This window comes from Rhinatrema bivittatum, chromosome 5 (genome assembly GCF_901001135.1).
Source record: "Rhinatrema bivittatum chromosome 5, aRhiBiv1.1, whole genome shotgun sequence".
NCBI classification, from domain to species: Eukaryota; Metazoa; Chordata; class Amphibia; order Gymnophiona; family Rhinatrematidae; genus Rhinatrema; species Rhinatrema bivittatum.
Window position 1 is genome coordinate 117940343 of NC_042619.1, and position 20945 is coordinate 117961287.

Here is a 20945-nt window from a genome sequence, read left to right on the forward strand (position 1 = left end):
ATCCATTTAAAGGGTTTTTGAATATGGACCTCAATTATATTGGGAGCCCCTGGCCTGATTAGGAAGAATTCCCAAGCACACATACATATGTTGGCTATACAGATTATGCCCTATGAACTACAGAAAGAGACTCTCTTTGGCACAATGCAAGTGTTCAGAAGAGCACTGGCAGTAATTTTCAGAGATGGAGATCATTCCCAACATACCTGGTCTACCACTGTGGTGCTTTTAGCTGGGAAGAAAATCAGTGTGCGGCTGTGCAGTTTTCAAATGCAATCATGCTATTTTACACCCAATCGGCTGCTCACTGAAATGAAAGGTGTAAACCGCACAACCAGTTTCCCTGTTGAAAATGTGCTACAAGGTATGTATGTTAAAAGTGGCGGTGTACTCTGCAGCTGCTGCTTGTGCACGCAAGTGAAAAAGTTATCCCACCCCCGAAGGAAACAAAAGCCAAGATTGGGAGACAAACCCAGATCTTCCCAATGGCAGCAGGCAACATGGCCACTATGCCACTGGGTTCACCCTGCACATATTTTTAAAGATTCTAAACTGATTAAATAAACACAGTAAGGTCAATAGGTAGCAGGCAACTGAGTGGGAAAGGTTCCAGGGTCAAGTGGTTATACTTGGATGTCTTTGTCGCTCAGGGTTCTCTCACTGCTTCCTCCTTTCTCGTCACCCAGGTTCCAGTGAGTTGTGGGTCCTAGTAGTTCTCGGGGCGTCTGGTTCACAAATATTCTTTGCTGTTTGCCTGTATGTTATGGGCAGGGCCCCTGGCCTTCTGCGCTGCTGGGGCAACAGCCGCAACGTCAAGCCATTGCTGCGGAATTGTGCGGTGCCATGCAGAAAGGCAGGACGACCAGGGGTGGCGAGAGGAAGCAACTGACTGGGCACGAGTGCTTGGATGCGAGAGCCCCTCCCTCCAAGTACAGCAGTAGCAGGAGGAGAGCAGGGGTGCTTTGGGCAGGTCATTCGGTGGAACATGCCTAGATAAGAGTTCCACTAAATATCCCTGGACAAAGATCTTCGGATAACTTTAGGACAGGTAGCTTTCTGATCAGACTTACCTGGCTATCTATAAACAGGGCAGCACTGAATATCAGCTAAAAGTTAACCAGGCTTCTGTCCCCACCTCTTTTCGCTTGGCTAAATTGTGTGTGATTAATGAGGTACCTGGACAAAATTCAGCCAGAAAACGGAGGGAAGCTTTCAAATTTGGGGTTTTTGTCTGGGTTAATTCAAATGCTACCCAGACAAAGCCTTTGAATATCAACCTCAATGTTTTTATCCGATAGTCCAGAGCCTGCTTCTTGCATTTTTCCAGAAGTCACCACCAAGCATTTCAGAGTTCAAAACTGCTATCCATGGCCGTTTAGTACCAGTAACCAAAGAAGATACGATCCAAAGAGAGTCAGGGAGCCTCGGCGCTTACTGAATGAACAGAGCATACACAGGGGTTTAAAGGTAAGTGCCTTTCTGCCCTGATTTTATTTGACTGGAAAAAACTGTTGCACTAAAAGTTACATTCAGATGGGTGGAGGCGCTTGCACCATTTTAGTGAACGAGAACAAAAAATAAACCATCCATGAGCAAAGCATGAAGGAGCGCCCCACACCATTCAGCAAGCCCCTACCATTTTAAGCAGCAATGCTCCCCACTTACAGAGTTAAGGAGGGGGTCAAGGAAGAAGCAATTCCCTTGCTCTGCGTTTTTAGCCTGCTTTCCAAACTGAAAGAAGGCTTAGCGCTCACCATGTCTGTGGGTCACCCCTAGTAACTTTTGAGGCTGACATTTAGTGCTACTTAGCTGGATCAATAGGGACTTATCTGGCTAAGTTTCAGCTATGTTCAGCAGCAATCACTGAGCCAAATAAGTATTGATCTGGCTAAGGAAATAGCCAGATATTTTGCAGGTGCACAATAGGCAGATCGTGGTGGGGCAACTTAATTCAGCCTTATCTGGGAAAGTTAACCGAATAAGGTCTAAAGTTATCCAGATATAACTGGTCCGGTTAACTAGAACTTATGCAGTTATATTCAGCAGCATGGGACAGTTTGGGGGAACTTAAGGATTCTGACAGTACATTCTTTTTTGGATCCACATATGCAGTACGTGCAGATTTACACATGTGCTTCCAGGAAAGCAGGATTCAATAATTCTGGGTGGAATTTCTTGCTTACAGACAAACTGGTAAATGCCAATAGAGCAAGTAACCAGAACACTGCTAATAGGATATATCACCATCTCCTGTCACCTCTTGGCCCCATCCTAAATAGCTTTATCAAAAGGGAAATTATCAAATGGGCACCCCATGTTGTTAGAACCTAGTACAATGCTTCATTGGCTTTTCCACTGATAGCTTTTTACCTTTAACCAGGCACTCCAAACAATATGAACAAAATAAAACTGCTTTCCAGTGCAACTCACCAACATGCAGGCAAAGCTACCCATATTACAAATCTCACAGGAATGATCAACAGGACTGAAAAAATGGGGTGATGATGACCTCATCTTCCCACCCATTAAAACTTAATTCCCCTCAGCCCAAACACATGGAAACCTTCCTGTGCTTTGCATAATAATTTTGATAGGGCAGACCTAGAGGGTAAGAATTGCTTGACTGTCATTGCCTGGTTTGGTAGCATTCATATAGATGGGAGGTCACATCGATTCTCATAGATACGCAAGTTTGTGATAATCTCCAGTCACTTAAAAACATTTGTTTGATTCCAAGTACTTTATATACACTTTGGGGTAGATTAAAAAAAAAGAGATAGGCTTGTGGGTCCATGTGCACGCGCTACCTGGCACGCACACATGGACGCGCAATTTTATAACATGCTCGCGCCGGTGCACGCATGTTATAAAATCAGCAGTGCGCGCAAGGAGGGGGGTGTCGATTTTCTCTATATTTGTGCGGCGACGCATCGGGGCCTTCCCCAGTTCCCTCCCAGTCCGCTCCAATTTAGGACTGGACGAGGAGGGAACTTTCCTACCCCCTACCCTAACCTCCCTTCCTCTTCCCTTCTCCTCCCCACCCTCTAAAAAGCATTTTTAAATTTATTTGCCTTTTTTTTTTCCAAGTTACTTCATGGCCCGCCCTGAAGTAACTTGCATGTGCCGGGTCAGCGAGGAATGGCGCAGTGTCCCGGGCCGCCCCCCCTTTAAAGGCCCAGCACTTACATGCTTCCCGGGGATTACGCACGTGGCTGGGCCTGTTTGAAAATTGGTCCGGCGCGCGTAAACCCCGGTATTTATGCACCGGCGTTTTAAAATCTGGCCTTTTGGAAGTATTTGTCCTTTTACCTGATTCACACAAGGCCTCAAAGGGAGAGGACCATCAACATCCTCGTTGATGACATCGTGACAGAGTGGAACACATTCTCGTGTTTTCATGTGCTTGCTTGCATTTTAAGGCCTGATGTCACAACCAGACCCTATGTAGTAATGTCATGATATGACAGGCCTTGGTCAGATTGAACACATTAATAGAAAGGTATTACAGTATCATGTTTGTGTTTTATGCCAGCCCTGATGGAATTTCCTATGAGGTAATGTAGATAACTATCCCAGAATGTTGGCACGCTAGCTTTAAAGATTGTCCCTCCTTACTTTTTGGAGGCATCATGGACATTTGTAATTCTAGTTTGGTAACGTAGATGTAACAGCTTGCTGATATACATCAAGAGAGACTAAACCTAATTTCTGATATTTCATTGCATTTCTTCACTTTGATATTTTTTGATTTAGAAAGGTTTGTTGTAGAGTATCTTCACATGCACCACCAAGAAGCTGAGAGGGAAAGATGCTGCAGCTTGCTGGACGCATTTTCTCAAAGCCCAGTTATGGTTGATTCAAGCCTCTGTTTTAGCTTCCCTTGCCCTTTAAAAAATAAGTTCTGGGGAAATGTTTTCATCTCCCAGACTCCCCTTTGCCCCCAACATAACACAAAATTCATTTTTGCAGCAAGCAAGAGCTTGGTTGTTTCTTGCGACGATCAAAGAATATTATCGTGAAGTGCATGATTACATTCTTCAAGAAGCATTCCGTTATTTTTCTTCCTAACACAGTAAGTGCATCACAAATTGCATGAGGTATACATACTATGCAAATAATTGATGCAAATCATACACTTATTACAGCTTACTAGCAATACACCAGCACGCCGGTGAATATACCAACATGAATTGATTTGTTCTAGTAGTTTGGCTCAGTGTTTGCCATGCAGTTCACAGCTGATATCTTCATAAACAGCATGACAGCAAATGACCAGATTCCAAAAATCACTCATCTGTAATGGGACTTTTCCTGTCTTCCAAGAGCATCAGTGCTGAATCAGTGAATTTCACTCAAATAATTAGACCTAACCCTAAGGCACAGTGTCATTTTCAACCAAGAATTCTCTTTGTTTTTTCCCCTCTTGCTTTGCAAGTAGCACATGTCTGCTTTAGGCATCCAAAGACTGGCATAGTTACAAGAATGAATAGAGATGTGAAAATCAAGCCACTGTTCAAAGGAACCTTTAATTCTGCATTCCAGTAGGGAATATTTTAATCGTATTTGAAGTCTTTCTTGCTTATTGCTTAGTGGACCTCGAAAAAGCCAACATCAGCAGGATACGACCAGCTGGGCACACATTCATGTTGATTTTTTTTTCTTGTGCCACCTCCAGATTAAAGTGGCAAACGCATAAAAGGAGAACATCCCTCACCCAACCATTTCTGCTTCCTGACACTACCGAGAAAAGTCGTTATTGGTTATCTAAAGATAATTCAAATGTTGTTATAGATGTATGCTATAATACATACATTAGTCACTTATCCAGTCTTAATTGCAGTAGCATAGGAAAACCTCAGATGAAGAATTCTTCCTCTTCACCACATTGAGGCACTGGGATTTCTAAAGGTTGTTGCATATGCTTAGTTGTTTGACTACTTTCCCAAGAATGACCAGAGGCTGCTTTCTGAGATGGTTTGAGTGGGAAGCCAGGCAGATAGGGAGGAGCTGAAGATGATATGCAAGAGCTAGAAGACCATTCAGAGAGGGAAGGAAGGGAACTATTGGAAACCTCAGTGAGGTTGCTCTTTGCCAACAGTGATTTCACATGGGAGACATCTTGTTTTGAACTACTGATACCAGGCCCTTTTGAGGGCAGTGAAGCTTCTAGGTCACTGCAGAATCCATTAAAGGATGAATAGGCAGAGACCACAGACAGGTCAGAGGAAGACAATTTTATTCCCGTGTCAACATCTGTCTCCTGTGCCCCTTCCAGGTCATCTATGCTAAACCTGGGATGACCCCTCCATGTAGGTGTTCTGGCTGTTGAGAGTCCATTGTTTAAAATCTGGGAAGGTGGTTCACTCAAGGGAAAAGACTCGCAGGATGGAAATGAGCTTGTTGTTGGCAAACAAAACAGAGATTTGCTTCGCTGAAATGACCTTGAAGCACTGGAAGCACTACTGGAGACATCTCCATGATCACTGTCCATCAGATCCCACTGGGAACCACAAAGATACTGGTCATGACCACTGGTGCGATGCAACTCAGGCTTGTCTGGCGCGGATCTGTGGCTCTGAGGGATGAAGCTGATTGAAGAGTTGCTGCCATGGTTCTTTGTTGCATAGCTCTGGAGCCTGCTATGTCTGGTAGCCTTTTTGCGTAAACAGTGTACCTGCTGCAAAACAGAAGAGAAATTAGCATCAATGGGCAGCATCGCAGTATCCTGAAACATTTCATTACAGAAGCATATTGATAAACAAACTGCTGGAAACCATTCACTAAAATTATTGCTACCATTACTCAGTAATGCAAAATCACTGGGGGAGTTGCATAAAGCTTCACTACAATTAGGGAGCGTTATTACTATTACTACAGACAACCCAAATCTGCATCACTGACTTCAGGAAAAAATGTGAAGAGGAGGCAAGCTGGGCGCATTTAAACAGTTATATTCTGCTTTTTACCACATCAAAGCAGATTACATTCAGGTACTGGAGGGTATTTCTCTATCCCCAAAGGGATAGGCCCAGGAGAGTGCAGCCTGCCCGAAGAGACCAGCAGGAGCTGAGCTCAGCGGTGGGACCAGCAGGAGCAGACAGGAGGTAGGAAGAGGAGGCCGGCCAGGCGCTGGAGGCGCGCTCCCCCCCCTCCCCCCGGAAGGAGGAAAGAACACACCAGCACCCGCGAGACTGCTCCTGCCCACTGACCGCCCACTGCAGCCCAGCGCCGGACAACACTGAGGCGCGAATGCTGGAGGCAAGGCCCAGGATAGAGCGGCCTGCCCTATGAGACCGGTGGGTGCTGAGCTCAATGGCGGGACCAGCAGCAGCAGATAGGAGGTAGGGAGAGGAGGCCGGCCAGGCACTGGAGGCACGCTCCCTCCCCCACCCCCCCGAAGGAGGAAACAACATTCCTGTGCCCACGGGACTACTCCCGCCCACCAACCGCCCTAGACTGCCCTCCGCAGACCAGCGCCGGACAACACTGCGGCGTGAAAGCCAGAGGCCCATGCACGAAGGAGCTTGCTTGCCCCTTTGTGCTCCCCTTTATGCGCGCCTGAAGTGATGCCTGAATAAAATTATTTACATACTGACCATGCGAAACAGCTAGGACAATGGAACCAACTGACCTCATTGAAACCATCACAGAACAAAGAAAATATGGAAATCTGCATAGAACCTCAAAACACAAAGAAAGAGAGACCAGAAAGCTAATTTACCCCATAATAAATAACAATTCTTAAATAATCTCTTCCGGCCTAATGTTATCTCTACTACTAAATGTTCAATCACTATCAAAGAAAATCCCTTTGATAAATAATTTGCTAGAAGAGTTAAAACCCACAGTCTTCTGCATAACCGAAACATGGCTGAAAGGAAATGATAATGTTCTCTTAAATTAAATTGATCACCCCAACTATTATATCTTTCATTTCCCTAGAAAAAAACATAAAGGAGGGGGGTCTTTTAATAATCTGTAAAAAAAACAAAAAACAAAAACCCAGCTCAAACTTAAACTGTAGAAAATTGAGATCTACCCTCCCTATGAGGTGACAATACTAAAATCTAAACAACTAAATATAGGCACAGTCTATTGCCCACCTGGAACACTACAAAAAGATTGCTCCCCCCTAATTGAAATCTTCAAAGGTGTTTCCATCTCCTGAATCCACTCTAATCGTAGGAGACTTCAACCTACATGTAGATAGCACACCCAAAAATACAGCATGTGAAATATTCCTAGATACTATGGAAGTAATGAGTTGGTCACAATTCATAACAAACCCCACCCACAAAGCTGGACACACACTTGACCTAATAATCACCAATAACACTAACTGCAGAATCAACTCATCTCACTATATACTACCATGGACTGATCACCAGCTAATAAAAGCAAAAATAACCCTCCTCAACTCACAGCAAACAAAGGGCCTCATTTTCCAAACGTATCACACGCTGTAAGGGACGTTTCACATGCAAAATGTCCCTTTTCGCGTGCGATACCAAAATGGGGGCGGAGTCGGCCCCGGAAGAGGAGGGGTCGGGGCGTCAACGGGGCCGACTCCGCGACAACGGCATGCACAGCGAAAAGGTAAGTGCCTTTTCGTTGCCTATTTTGCTCCCAATAGCTACACCTCCTATGGTGGCGCTATTGGGTGCGAAACCGGCAGCTAGACACGCCATGAGAGACTTTGAGAAAAAGCTTGCCAGTGAGGCAAAAATTAATAATAAAACTAATTCAAGTACATTTGATGCAAAAAGCCTGTGAGAGAGTCAGCTGGGCTGCTAGATGATCAAGGACAAAAGGGGTGCTCCGTGAAGGCAAGGAAATAGCAGACAAACTGAATTAATTATTTACAGAAGAATTATTTACAGAAGAATTATTGGGAACATACCTACACTGGAAATATTCCTTAATACTGGAGATACTGAGGAATTAAAACAGATATCTGTTTTATCCTCTAAATATGGAGGATATAACAGATTAGATTACAATCTAAAGGCAACAAAACTACCAGGACTGGATGGCATAAAATTCAGAGTTCTAAAAGAACTAAAACATGAACTTGCTAACCTGGTACTAACCTGTTACTTTCATTTAAAATAGCCACAATTGCTGAAAACTGGAAGGTGGTTGATGTGATGCTGATTTTTAAAAAGGGCTCCAGGGCTGATAGGGGAAAGTGTTGATTGCCATCACAACATGGCTTTAGAAAACACTATAGTACAGAAACACTACTGCTAGCACTAACAGACAACATCATGAGAGGTTTTGACAATGGCAAACACTATATTTTAGTGATGCTGGACCTATCAGCAGCATTTGACACTGTAAATCACGACATACTTTTAAATAGACTAGAGGAAATAGGATTGAGTAACATAACTATCAAATGGTTCAGATCATATCTAAGTAACAGATACTTCCAAGTTCAAATCAAAGTCGTAAATATCGCTAACATGTACCTTGACATCCGGGACCACATCACCCCTATCCTCCAATATCTACACTGGCTGCCGATAAAATTTAGGATACAATTTAAATCCCTCATGATGATTCACAAGGCTCTGCACAACATCTCCCCCCTCATCCTATCCTTCCAACTACAGCAACACATTTCCAAGAGACCAATCAGAAGGGCATACCAGAACATGCTTCACACCCGACCGGCAAGAAGCTCACTGAGGAAAGGAGCCCTGTCCACTGCAGGTCCCCCTCTTTGGAACCTGCTCCCACCGGACCTCCGCCAAGAACCGTGCCTTCTAACATTCAAAAAGAAGCTAAAGACTTGGCTATTCACCCAAGCTTTCCCTGAGAGCTAAAAACCGGTCGAAGCGATAGACAATATACTTACCTCTGTATTTATGTTTCCGAGTTTGAAACCCAGTTACATTTAATCGAGTTTACGAATGTCTCCCTAAAAGTTTCCCTGTCCTCTTGTGTTATTATATACCGCCCCTGAGGCAACTGTTTTAATGTATTCCGCCCCTGAGGCGACTGTTTATTGTATCCCGTCCCTGAGGCGACTGTTCAGTTCCTTGTAAACCGGTGCGATATGTATGCTATACAGGAACATCGGTATATAAAAATTATAAATAAATAAATAAATAAATAAATAAATAATAAAACAATTACTAAACCAAATGGAGCTAATAATCAACATAGAGAAAACAGAATTCCTACATCTAGAACGCAAAAAGACAGAGATCATTCAAAACACTATCACACTCAGAAACAACCAAAAGATTGAATTAGTGGAGAAAGTACGGAACCTAGGAGTTATAATTGACACCGAATTAAACTTAACAGCATATATCCTTAAAAGTTAGAGAAGGATACGCTAACCTTATGGTACTCAGAAGACTCAAACCACTTCTAACGGCAAAGAACTTTCGTTCAGTCCTACAAGCATTGATTTTTGCAAGCACCGACTACTGTAATGCACTACTACTAGGCTTACCATACACCTCACTCAGACCACTACAAATTTTACAAAACACTGCTGCAAGAATTTTGACCGGAAAAAGTAAGAGACCACATCACCGAAACCCTAGCCGAGTTACACTGGTTACCTGTTGAGCAGAGAATAAAATACAAAACACTTTGCATATACATAACGAAAAAGCGGAATGGCTTAACACAGCCCTCCGCGTACACGTACCAAACAGAAACCTAAGATCAGCGAATAAAGCACTCCTTACGATCCCATCAATTAAGACAGCAAGAATACCTCAAGTGAGAGAGAGAGCACTATCCTTGGCAGGACCCACACTGTGGAACACCATGCCACTTGAGTTAAAGTTGCAAAAAGACAACAAAACCTTCAGAAAAGGCTTAAAAGGCTTGCTTGAATAGCCAAGTTATCAAACAGAGAAGGGGAAACAGTGAGGCAGGCGAAGTGAGAGGTATGAACAATTAAGGTGTGTAGCTATATTTCTATCTGTTTTTACTCTACCTTCTCGTTCTTCACCAGAAGAGAAGTTGTCACTTATAAAGTTAGATTTGTTTTTAAACTGATATTTCCTGGACAGTATTGTATCACAAACCAATTATATCATTGAGAAAACGATGTACCGAATCATTATGGCACTTGTGTAAATTAATATATCTCAGCATCCTTATTTTATGTGCCCTATTGTAAACCGTTGTGACGGATCCTTCTTAACGACGGTATAGAAAAGATTTAAATAAATAAATAAATAGAATGGTAGAAGCCAATCTTAAAAACAAATTCTGGCCATATAAATAGACAAGACTTAATGGGGAAGAGTCAAAATGGTTTTAGCAAGGGAAGTCTTGTCTTACCAATCGTTTAAAATTTTTTGAAGTTGTACATAAACATGTAGATAAAAGCAAGCCAGTTGATATAGTATATTTGGACTTTCAGAAAGCATTTGACAAATGTTGAGATTACTTACCTGGTAATCTTGTTTTCCTTAGGGTAGACAGATGGACTCAGGACAAATGGGATAGTATCCGCGTGCTAGCAGTTGGAGACGGATCTGACGTCAGCACGGGGGCGTGTATATATCCCCACAGGAAGCGCAGCTGTTCAGTAATCTTCCTTGCAAAAGCTGTTATGGATGTGTGTACTGACGCTCAATGAAAAGTAAAGAAAAAAGTGAAAACAGGCCTCCCCTGACCGATTGACAGTGGCTGGAGACCGCCAGCCTTCCCAACCGGAAGGCGTGGACATTGGCAGAGTGTACGCTCTTAGGAAAACAAATGTCAAAGGCTTACCTGGAATCGGTGAAACCCATGTACACAGGCAGCTGGGCGGGATGCTGAGTCCATCTGTCTACACTAAGGAAAACAAGATTACCAGGTAAGTAATCTCAACATTTCCTGGCGTGTAGCCAGATGGACTCAGGACAAATGGGATGTACCAAAGCTTTACACCCCGCCTGGGCGGGAGGCTGCCTGAGGACCATGTAGTACCGCCCTCGCAAAAGCCGAGTCCTCCCTGGCCTGGACATCCAGACGGTAGAACCGAGAAAAGGTATGGAGGGAGGACCATGTCGCCGCTTTACAGATGTCCGCCGGTGACAGCATCCGGGATTCAGCCCAAGACGCCGCTTGGGCTCTGGTAGAATGAGCCGTAACCTGTAGAGGCGGAGCCTTCCCAGCCTCCACGTAGGCGGCTCTGACAACGTCTTTAATCCAGCGGGCAATGGTGGGCCGAGAGGCCGCTTCACCTTGCTTCTTCCCGCTGTGTAGGACGAACAGATGGTCTGTCTTCCGCAGGTCTTGAGTCATTGTCAGATACCTGGGCAGCAATCTGCCGATGTCGAGATGGCATAATAAACGGCCTTCTTCAGATTTCTTCAAACCTACCGTGGTAGGCAAGGATATGGTTTGGTTAAGATGAAATTGTGAAACCACGTTAGGGAGAAAGGAGGGAACCGTCCGAAGATGGATAGACTCCGAAGTGATACGTAGAAAGGGATCACGGCAGGACAGCGCTTGTAGTTCAGAGATGCGGCGGGCGGAGCATACGGCCAGCAGGAATACCAACTTCAGGGTTAGAGACCGTAGAGACAAGCCCCGAAGGGGTCGGAAGGTAGATCCCGCGAGGAAATCCAGAACCAGATTAAGGTTCCATAAGGGTACAGGCCACTTTAGTGGTGGACGAATATGCTTGACGCCTTGCAGGAAACAAGAAACATCAGGGTGCTTGGCGATGGTCTTGCCACCTCTCCTGGGCCCATAGCACGATAGTGCCGCTACCTGAACCTTGATGGAGCTGAGGGAGAGACCCTTCTGAAGCCCATCCTGCAGGAAATCCAACACGATAGGAATAGTGGTGGCATGTGGACTGGTGCCAAGAGAGTCACACCATGCTTCAAAAATTCTCCAGATCTGTACGTAGGTGAGGGATGTGGAAAACTTGCGAGCCTGGAGGAGTGTATTAATCACAGGCCCCAAATAACCCTTTTTCTTCAGTCGAGCCCTCTCAATGGCCAGACCGTAAGCGAGAACTGAGCCGGATCCTCGTGCAGAATGGGACCTTGACGTAGAAGGTCCCGGAGAGGAGGCAGGGGGAGAGGTTCCCCTGCCAGTAGGCTTCTGAGGTCCGCGTACCAGGGTCTTCTTGGCCAGTCCGGGGCCACCAGAAGAACTAGGCCCTGGTGTGACCGAATCCTGTGGATGAGGGCACCCAGTAGAGGCCACGGGGGAAAGGCATATAGGAGAGTCCCCGGAGGCCACGGCTGGACCAGAGCATCGATGCCGTGCGAGCACGGGTCGTGTCTGCGGCTGAAGTATCTGGGTACCTGAGCATTGGACTCGTCTGCCAGTAAATCCATGGCCGGGATCCCCCAGTGATCGACAATCATCTGGAAAGCTGTGGGGGACAGCTGCCACTCACCTGGATTCAGGCTTTCTCTGCTGAGGAAGTCTGCTGTGGTATTGTCCTTCCCGGCAATGTGGATGGCGGAGATGTCCCGCAGATTCGCCTCTGCCCAAACCATGAGTGGGGCGATTTCTAGAGATACCTGTCGACTTCTGGTTCCGCCCTGACGGTTGATGTAGGCCACCGTGGTGGCGTTGTCGGACATCACTCTGACAGCTCTGTGCCGCAGCCGTGGAGCGAAACGAAGGCAGGCCAGTCTGACTGCCCGGGCTTCCAGGCGATTGATGTTCCATGTGGACTCCTCCCAGTTCCAGCGCCCTTGCGCGGTGAGTTCTTCGCAATGTGCTCCCCAGCCTCTTAGGCTGGCATCCGTGGTGAGCAAGATCCACGTGGGCGAGGACATCCTCGACCCCCTGCTCAGGTGGTCGGACCGCAACCACCACCGCAGCTGGGTCCGAACACGGACCGGTAGAGGGAGGTGCGTGGAATAGGCTCGGTGATGGGGGCTCCAGCGAGAGAGCAGGGAATGCTGTAGTGGTCTCATATGGGCCCGTGCCCAAGGCACCACGTCCAGGGTGGATGCCATGAGACCCAGAACCTGCAGATAATCCCAAGCTAATGGCCGACTGGTTCCCAACAGATACTGGATACGCTGCCGAAGTTTCAACTGTCTCTTGGTCGTAAGACTGACCGTGTCCGCCCGAGTGTCGAACCATACCCCCAGATATTCTATGGACTGGGAAGGCTGTAGGCAGCTCTTGCTGAGGTTGATGACCTAGCCCAAGCTTTCCAGAAGGGCGATCACCCTGTCGGTTGTCCGCAGGCTCTCCACTCGGGATTTCGTCCTGATCAACCAGTCGTCTAGGTAGGGATGGACCAAGATCCCTTCCCGCGTGAGTGCCGCCGCCACAACTACGATCACCTTGGTGAATGTCCTTGGGGAGGTGGCCAACCCGAAGGGGAGAGCTCGAAACTGGAAGTGGCGGTCCAGAACCTTGAAGCGTAGGTAGCGCTGATGATCTGGATGTATCGGAATATGAAGATAGGCTTCGGACAGGTCTAATGCCGTGAGGAACTCTCCGGGCTGGACTGCGGCTTTGACGGAGCGCAGAGTTTCCATGCGAAACCTCGGTACCCGTAAGTACCGATTGATGGATTTGAGGTCCAGAACAGGCCGAAAAGTGCCCCCTTTCTTGGGTACTATGAAATAAATGGAATAGTGTCCAGAATTCACTTCCCAGGCAGGCACTGGGAGGATGGCGTTCAAGGTCAGGAGCCTCGTCAGGGTGGCCTCCAATGCTGCCTTCTTGAGCGGGGAACATGAAGACTCTACAAACTTGTCCGGAGGAAGATGATGAAAGTCCAGATAATACCCTTCTCGGATAACTGCGAGGACCCACTGGTCCGACGTGATCTCGACCCATCTGGGGTAGAAGAGGGTCAACCTGCCCCCTATGGCTTCGTCCCCCAGATGAATCGGCAAATTCTCATTGTGGGATGCGACCGGGACCCCTGCCCGGCCCGGTCCCCCGTTTGCGCAGCCTGGACCGAAAGGACTGATTCCTGGCCGGAGGACGCGGCGTCTGGTAGCGCCCTCTATATGGAACAAATCGCTCTGAACTCCTGCCCCTGGAGGGCCATGGAACGGAGCGCTGTCCCCTCCTGGACCGGTCTTCTGGTAGGCGAGGCACAGGAGAGGCACCCCAGGTAGCGACTAGCTTATCCAGGTCACTGCCAAACAGAAACGAGCCCTGAAAGGGCAATTTGGTGAGGCGAGACTTCGAAGGTGTATCAGCGGACCATGGCTGGATCCATAGGTGTCTCCTGGCGGCCACGGAAGACGAGATCCCCTTAGCCGTGGTTCGAACCAAATCCGATGCGGCATCGGTGAGGAAGGAAAGAGCGGGTTCCATGTCAGCCGCCGGAGCGTTGTTCCGGACCTGAGACAAGCAGGCACGAGTGACCACCGTGCAACAGGCCGCAATCCTCAAAGAAAGAGCTGCCACCTCAAAATTTTGCTTCAGAATGGCGTCCATCCGCCTGTCATGGGGCTCCCTGAGGGCCGTACCCCCTTCCACAGGAATGGTAGTGCGCTTGACCACAGCGCTAATTAAGGCGTCCACCTGAGGGCATGCCAGGAGGTCCTGGAGAGCCGGTGCCAATGGGTACATGCCTTTCAGGGCCCGGCCCCCTTGAAATGAGGCCGCCGGTGCAGCCCACTCCAAATCAATGAGTTGCTGAGCTGCCTGCAAGAAAGGAAAATGGCGGGCTGTAGGACGAAGACCTTCCAGCAGGGGGTTCTGCGCAGAAGGAATCGAAGCACTGGGACCAGTGATATCCAACTCCGCCAGACACTGAGACACGAGGTCCGAGAGGTCCTCCTTAGGGAAAAAGCGCCGCATAGTCCTATATGGTGCAATCCCCGGGGGGAGGTCCCCTTCATCCGGGAGTTCGGACTCGTCCGGCGAAACCTCCTGGTCCGACTGATCGGGACTGTCCAGTGGCGGGAGGTCCCGCTCCCGAGAAGGCTGCGAGGGTCCAGGAACAGGATCCCTAGAGGCTGCCATCATGGCGGCAGCCGCAGCATGCGCCGTAGACGCTGCCACCACAGGAACCGCAGCAACCGCCGGAAGAACAGGCGCAGCAGGGACCGTAGGGCCAGGACGCGAAGCCGTCTGCATCTGGACAAAGGCATGAATTCCCTGAAAAAGATCCACCCAGGAAATGGAAGCAGCCTCAAAACGCCGGGGTACAAGATCCCCCGGGATTCCTGAGCGGTCGAGACTGCCTCCCAAATCCGGTGTAGCCGCAGGTGAACTGTCAAAAAACTGCGGCTGAGATTGGTCCTGGCCGGAGGGTCCCCCGGCCGCCGCACATTGGGTACATAGGGAGTCGGGGTTAGTACCACGCGTGGCACGAAGGTGGCATGCAGAGCAGAGGCCCAGAGCTGAAACGTCTAGGGCAAGCGGCGGCGCCGCTGCGGCCGCGGCCGCGAGCTGATCCATGAGCAAAATATAGCAAGCGTGCGCTTCTTATGCGGCAGCAATAGGCGTGGGATAGAACAGGCGCACAATAGCAATAGTATGTGGCAGCAATAGGCGCTGAATAGAACAGGCGCACAAGAACAATAGTAAGCGGCAGCAATAGGCGCTGAATAGAGCAAGCGCACAATAGCAAAGGCAAGCGGCAGCAAATAGGCGCTGAGCAAAACAAGCGCACAATAGCAATAGTAAGCGGCAGCAATAGGCGCTGAGTACAAACAGGCGCACAATAGCCAGAGTATGCGGCAGCAATAGGCGCTGAAAATAACAGGCGCACAATAGCAACAGGCTGTGGCAGCAAGAGGCGCTGAGTAGAACAGGCGCACAAGAGCAACAGTGTGCGGCAGCAATAGGCGCCGAGCAGAATAGGCGCACAATGCTAAGCAGGTAGCAATATACACCCAACGGCAGTCAATACAAAATACAGCAGCAATATGCGGCACATACTCACAGTGGCAGCCAATAAGCAAGAACAAGGAGGAAAGAAAGCCGCGCCCATTACAGGCGCGGAATACCTGAGTAAGGCCACAAACGGCGTCCTCCACGGCTTGCCACGCCGCCGGTCCTCTAGATAGCGGAGACCTGGGTGAAGAGATGTACGCCTTACCAAATCTTCAGCGCTGCCGGGCAGGATCACAGGCGGTCTCCGGCTGCGAGGGGAAAGGGCCGATACCTTTCACCGCCGCGGTTGAGGCACTGCACCCGCTACCTCGTCCACGCCGGGAGCGAGGGCCTCGGCGGGACCGAGGACTTCCACCTCCGGGGGACCACGGCAGTCACCCCGGGAAGCTCAACTGGGGGGCACGGCCAGAACGGCCCCTGAGGAGCGCGGGGCTCAAAAAGGTGTTGAAGAAAGGTAAAGTAGAATCTAGAAGAGAAGAAAACAAAAATGAAAGTAGTCTTGGAAAGCACGCTGAACCAGCGTGCAGGCACTCCAAACTGCTTTGGAGACGGAAATTACTGAACAGCTGCGCTTCCTGTGGGGATATATACACGCCCCCGTGCTGATGTCAGATCCGTCTCCAACTGCTAGCACGCGGATACTATCCCATTTGTCCTGAGTCCATCTGGCTACACGCCAGGAAAGTCAGTGTTTCTATAAAAATGGTATCTGAATTCAAGAAAGTATGGGATAAATACAGGGGATCTATAAGGGAGGGATGGGAATAAATATGCTAAATTAATTGACTAGATGGGCAGACTAGATGGGCCAAATGGTCTTTTTCTACCATCATGTTTCTAAGTCCCCCATGAGATACTCCTCAGAAAATTATAAAGTCATGGGAGTGTTCTATTGTGGATTGGTAACTGGTTAAAAGGCTGGAAACAGAGGGCAGGACTAAATGGTCAGTTTTCCAAATGGAGAAAGGTCATTAGTGGAGTATCATAGTCATCAATACTGGGACTTTTGCTGTTTAATACATTTATAAATGATATGGAAAAAGGAATGACGAGTGAGGTGATCAAATCTGCAGATGAAACAAAATTATTCAAAATTGTTAAAATGGCAGCGGATTGAGAGGACCTACAAAAGAGCCTTGGCAACTGAATGGGAGATGAAATTTAATGTAGAAAAGTGCAACAGAGAAAAATAATCCCAACTAAAGGTACACAATGCTAGGCTCTGTACTGGGAGTCATTACCCAAGAAAAAGGCCTTGGGAGTCCTTGTGGACAACACATTGAAATCATCGGCTCAGTGCATGGCAGTGGGCTAAAAAACAAATAGAATGTTAGGAATGATCTACAAAGAAATGGAGAATAAAGCTGAAAATATATTACTACCTCTGTATCAAGTCATGGTTCCACGGCACCTTGACTGCTGTGTGCAGTTCTTGTCGCTCCCATCTCAAGAAAGACACAATGGAACTAAAAACGGTACAGAGGAGGGCAACTCTCTTATGATGAGAGGCTACACAGGTTAGGACTCTTCAGCTTGGAAAAAAAAAGACGGATGAGAGGGGACATGATAGAAGTTTATAAAATCTTGAGTGGGATAGAATAAGTAGATAAAGGGCAATTATTTACCCTTTCAAATAATACTAAAACAAGGGGGCACTCCATGAAACCAACAATGGGCAGATTCAACACAAATTGTAGAAAGCACTTTTTTTTTTTTTTTTTTACTTAGTGCAATATCAGGCATTGGAATCTGCTGCCAGAGGATGTGATCAAGGTGACTACCAGGGCTGGGTTTAAAAGAGGTTGGGACAAGTTCATACAGGAAAAGCCCATAACACATTATTAGTCAGGCAGACTAAAGAAAGCTATTTCTATCCCTGGGAGTAACAGGAATCAGATCTACTTTATGGGATCTGTCAGGTACTTGCGACCTGGACTGGCCTCTGTCAGAGACAGGATGAACCTTGCTCTGACTCAGCATGGCAATTCTTATGTTTTTGTCTAATAATGTTGTGAGGACATGATACAAAAGTTCAATCATTCTACCACTAAAAATGCTTAAATGCCCTCCATTTTTTTTACCAGTTGCTAATGTGACCTTTTATATGTAGGTAAAATGAAGTGCATAGTGAAAATTTGTATTATTGAACATAGGAGCTGTATAATGGCAGGCAAATGGAACGATTCTTTAGTGGAATATTATATTTGGTGATCACATTTGAGAACCTCATGTACATAAGAACTGCTATATTAGGTCAGACCAAGGGTCCATCAAGAACCTGGCAGGATCCCAAATAGTTGATTGATTCTCTGCTGCTTATGCCCAGGGATAAACAGTGGTTTTCCTCAAGTCTACTTGGTTAATAATGGTTTAAATCTGCACAGAACAGCAATGGGAAGCTTGCTGGGCAGACTGCATGGACCATTTGGTTCTTTTGCTTCTGATAATACTATGTCATGGAGCGACGCAGAGGTATGATATTCTCTGTTTTATTCTCCATTGCTTTCCCAATAATTCCTAACATTGTTTGCTTTTCTGACCACCGTCGTATACCTAGTCAAAGATTTCAAAGTATGGTCCACAATGACACTTATATCCTTTTTCTAATAGGGAACCTAACATCATGCAGCTACAGTTTGGATTTCTTTTGCATTTGACCACTTTCAACTGCCAGCTGGATGCCCAATCTCCCAGTGTTGTTGTACATCATTTTATTTTATTTTTGGACTAGAAAGTATTTTTTTATGAATGGGTAAGAACAAGAAGTCTTATTTATAGGTGTGACTCCGAATAGGGTATTTGGGACCCCTCATTGAACGTGACTGGCTTATGTAGTCACATGACTTCAGTGTCAAACTGATAGTAAAAGATAAGCCCTTTTGTAGTATAATGATTGGAAGAATATGGTCATGTGATTGTGCCAAGATGGGTTCTCATGAGCAGCGGAAGTATTGTGAATCCCTAAGACAGTTGCAGAGAGCATCAAAACGTAGTTGTGCTAGGCAGCTAAATCTTAAGATAAGATATGCTGGAACAGCACTAGGAACTAGAGAGCAAATGTTGCTGGGCTGTTCTCATCCTAATGCATCTTGGCAGATAAGTTCTGGAATCAATTGATTCAAGAGATTTTTAGACTGCTTTCTACATACAAATTAAAATTTAAAAAGGGGATTAAAGGGATATGGGGCCATGATTACAATTGAATGATTTATGCACTAGCTCTAAGAACTTGAAAAAGTGCTCATGGTTACATATACAAGTGCCTCGACTCTTTCTTTTTACAGTCATGTCTCATGAACGTTCGCTTCTGTAGTTCATTTGAGCACGAATCTACAGTATTATTTTAAATTTATAGTATAAGTGGATATATTGGGGTTTTTTAAATTGATTATCTATACAGGCTTTTATCTGGCCATATGGATAAAATCTTCCCCATTTACTGTCGCCACAATTATGGTCTGATTTGCTAAGCTTTCCCCCCCCCACCCCCCCACATAAACAAATGGTGAAAAAGCCTTAGTGAATCAGGCCCTTAGCGTTCTGAGATCTCCTTGTGGCTCTTCACAATTAGCTCTTATATTCTGCTATTAAACCAATGACCTAATTAATCAATAATGTCTTTTCCCCAAAGACACAGAATGGAAGGAAACCCTGAGTGTATTGTTTTTTTCTTATTGGTGGCTACACATTTCCTTTAATAGGAGATAGGATGGCAATCATATCTTTACTATGATAGTTTTAAACAAATTCCATGCTACCAGCAAACATTTTACCTTTCTGGCTATACTTTTACATTACTTTCTAACCAGTTTTCTTATTTTTGTGAGGCTCCTCATTTTTTTTAGCTTTTTTATTTTTGTCCCTCGTACTCCTTTCGGAATCTGGTCAGTCAGGACCGGGCCTCTATTGGGCTATGGCCCCGTGAACCTTCATTTGCAACTACTGGAGAAGAGAGGGAGGGAAATGGTCCCTTATTTTTAGAACTCTTCTCATCTCGCTTTAGTCCAGTCATTGCGGTGACAATCAGCAGCTAGGGGTGGGGGGTGGCCTACAGACCAGGCCTCCTTCCGAAACCCTGCAGTTAGGCCCTACATCTGGCCACTAGGTATCGCTTCAGTATAATGACTGGGATTCCCTCACGCCAGGGGCCGTAAACGCTGCCTCCTGTTAGGGTTTGTAGATATGTGGACCCTTTGGCCGAGGTGAGGGATGGTACCGCCTAGGGGAGGAGCCCCACTGAGCCTCACGTTGTGAGGTGAAGTCTCGGCTGTGGGATAGTATACAGCAGAGGTATAGAAGGAGGAGAGGGTGACCCCAGGAGGCGGGCCACGGAGCAACAGCGCAGCGGCCGACGTCAGACTCATCTTGGAGTACTGGAGTCAGCAATAGGTGCGGCACTACCCGAGAAGTGGGGGGGGGGGGGAAGGGGTGCCGAGTGAAAGTACAGTCACTGGAGTTACACGGAATCCATAGAGATGGTATACAAGAGGGTTCCTCAGTGGGAGGTCTCAGTAATGGTCCGCAGAACGGGGTACACCGGCGAGGGTTCTTCTAGCGATATCACAGCACAGGTTCATAGAGCAGGATAGACCCGGAGAGGGCTCCTCTAGTGATATCACGGTAATGGTCCGCAGAGCGGGGTACACCGGTGAGGTTCGTCTATGGTCCACAGTGTGGTTACTCACAGTGACAGAAGAGAAGTAGTAGTTCCGTAGAAAGCCTTGGCAAGTGAGGCAGGCAGGAGTCCGGGTGAGAGGCCCTCCGAGGTGCGGATAGCCGAGAGACAAGGAAGGACCCCCGAGGAGCGAGTACCTGGTAGTCTCACACCATGGAAGCAGGAACTGGAACAAGCACTGAAGCGAGAGAAGGTGGATTCAGCAAGATGAACTCATTGCCAAGTCGTCAGCTGTCTAGCGTAAGTATCCAAGATGAGTGATGTCATCTGAAGGGGACGTCCCCGAGGTTCCCATCATGGCGTGGTTAAAGCAGGCCCGGGAGCGCGGGTGCATGCCTAGGGAACCCCGAGGGTAAAATGGCGGTCGGCGGCATCCATGCTGCTCGGGTGGGCCCAGGAACGAAGGCAGGAAGGCCAGTGGTGGCTGGCAGAGGTCGTGAGTTCGCCCAACGGAGCCAAAGCAGAGAAA

At 47.2% G+C, this 20945-nt stretch overlaps 1 protein-coding gene across 8 annotated transcripts in view; it reads right to left on the minus strand.

The window, feature by feature from the left end:
• Positions 1-437: 437 nt before the first annotated feature.
• Positions 438-20945, minus strand: part of FAM124A (family with sequence similarity 124 member A) — a 96632-nt gene continuing 76124 nt past the window's right edge. For 7 of the 8 annotated variants that reach the window (XM_029602810.1, XM_029602808.1, XM_029602812.1 and 4 more), the window contains one exon: positions 438-5677. In XM_029602810.1, coding sequence (XP_029458670.1) covers positions 4856-5677 — 822 coding nt within the window. In that variant the 3' untranslated portion in view covers positions 438-4855. The remainder of the gene's footprint in view (positions 5678-20945) is intronic. The other variant, XM_029602814.1, reaches the window with a different exon arrangement.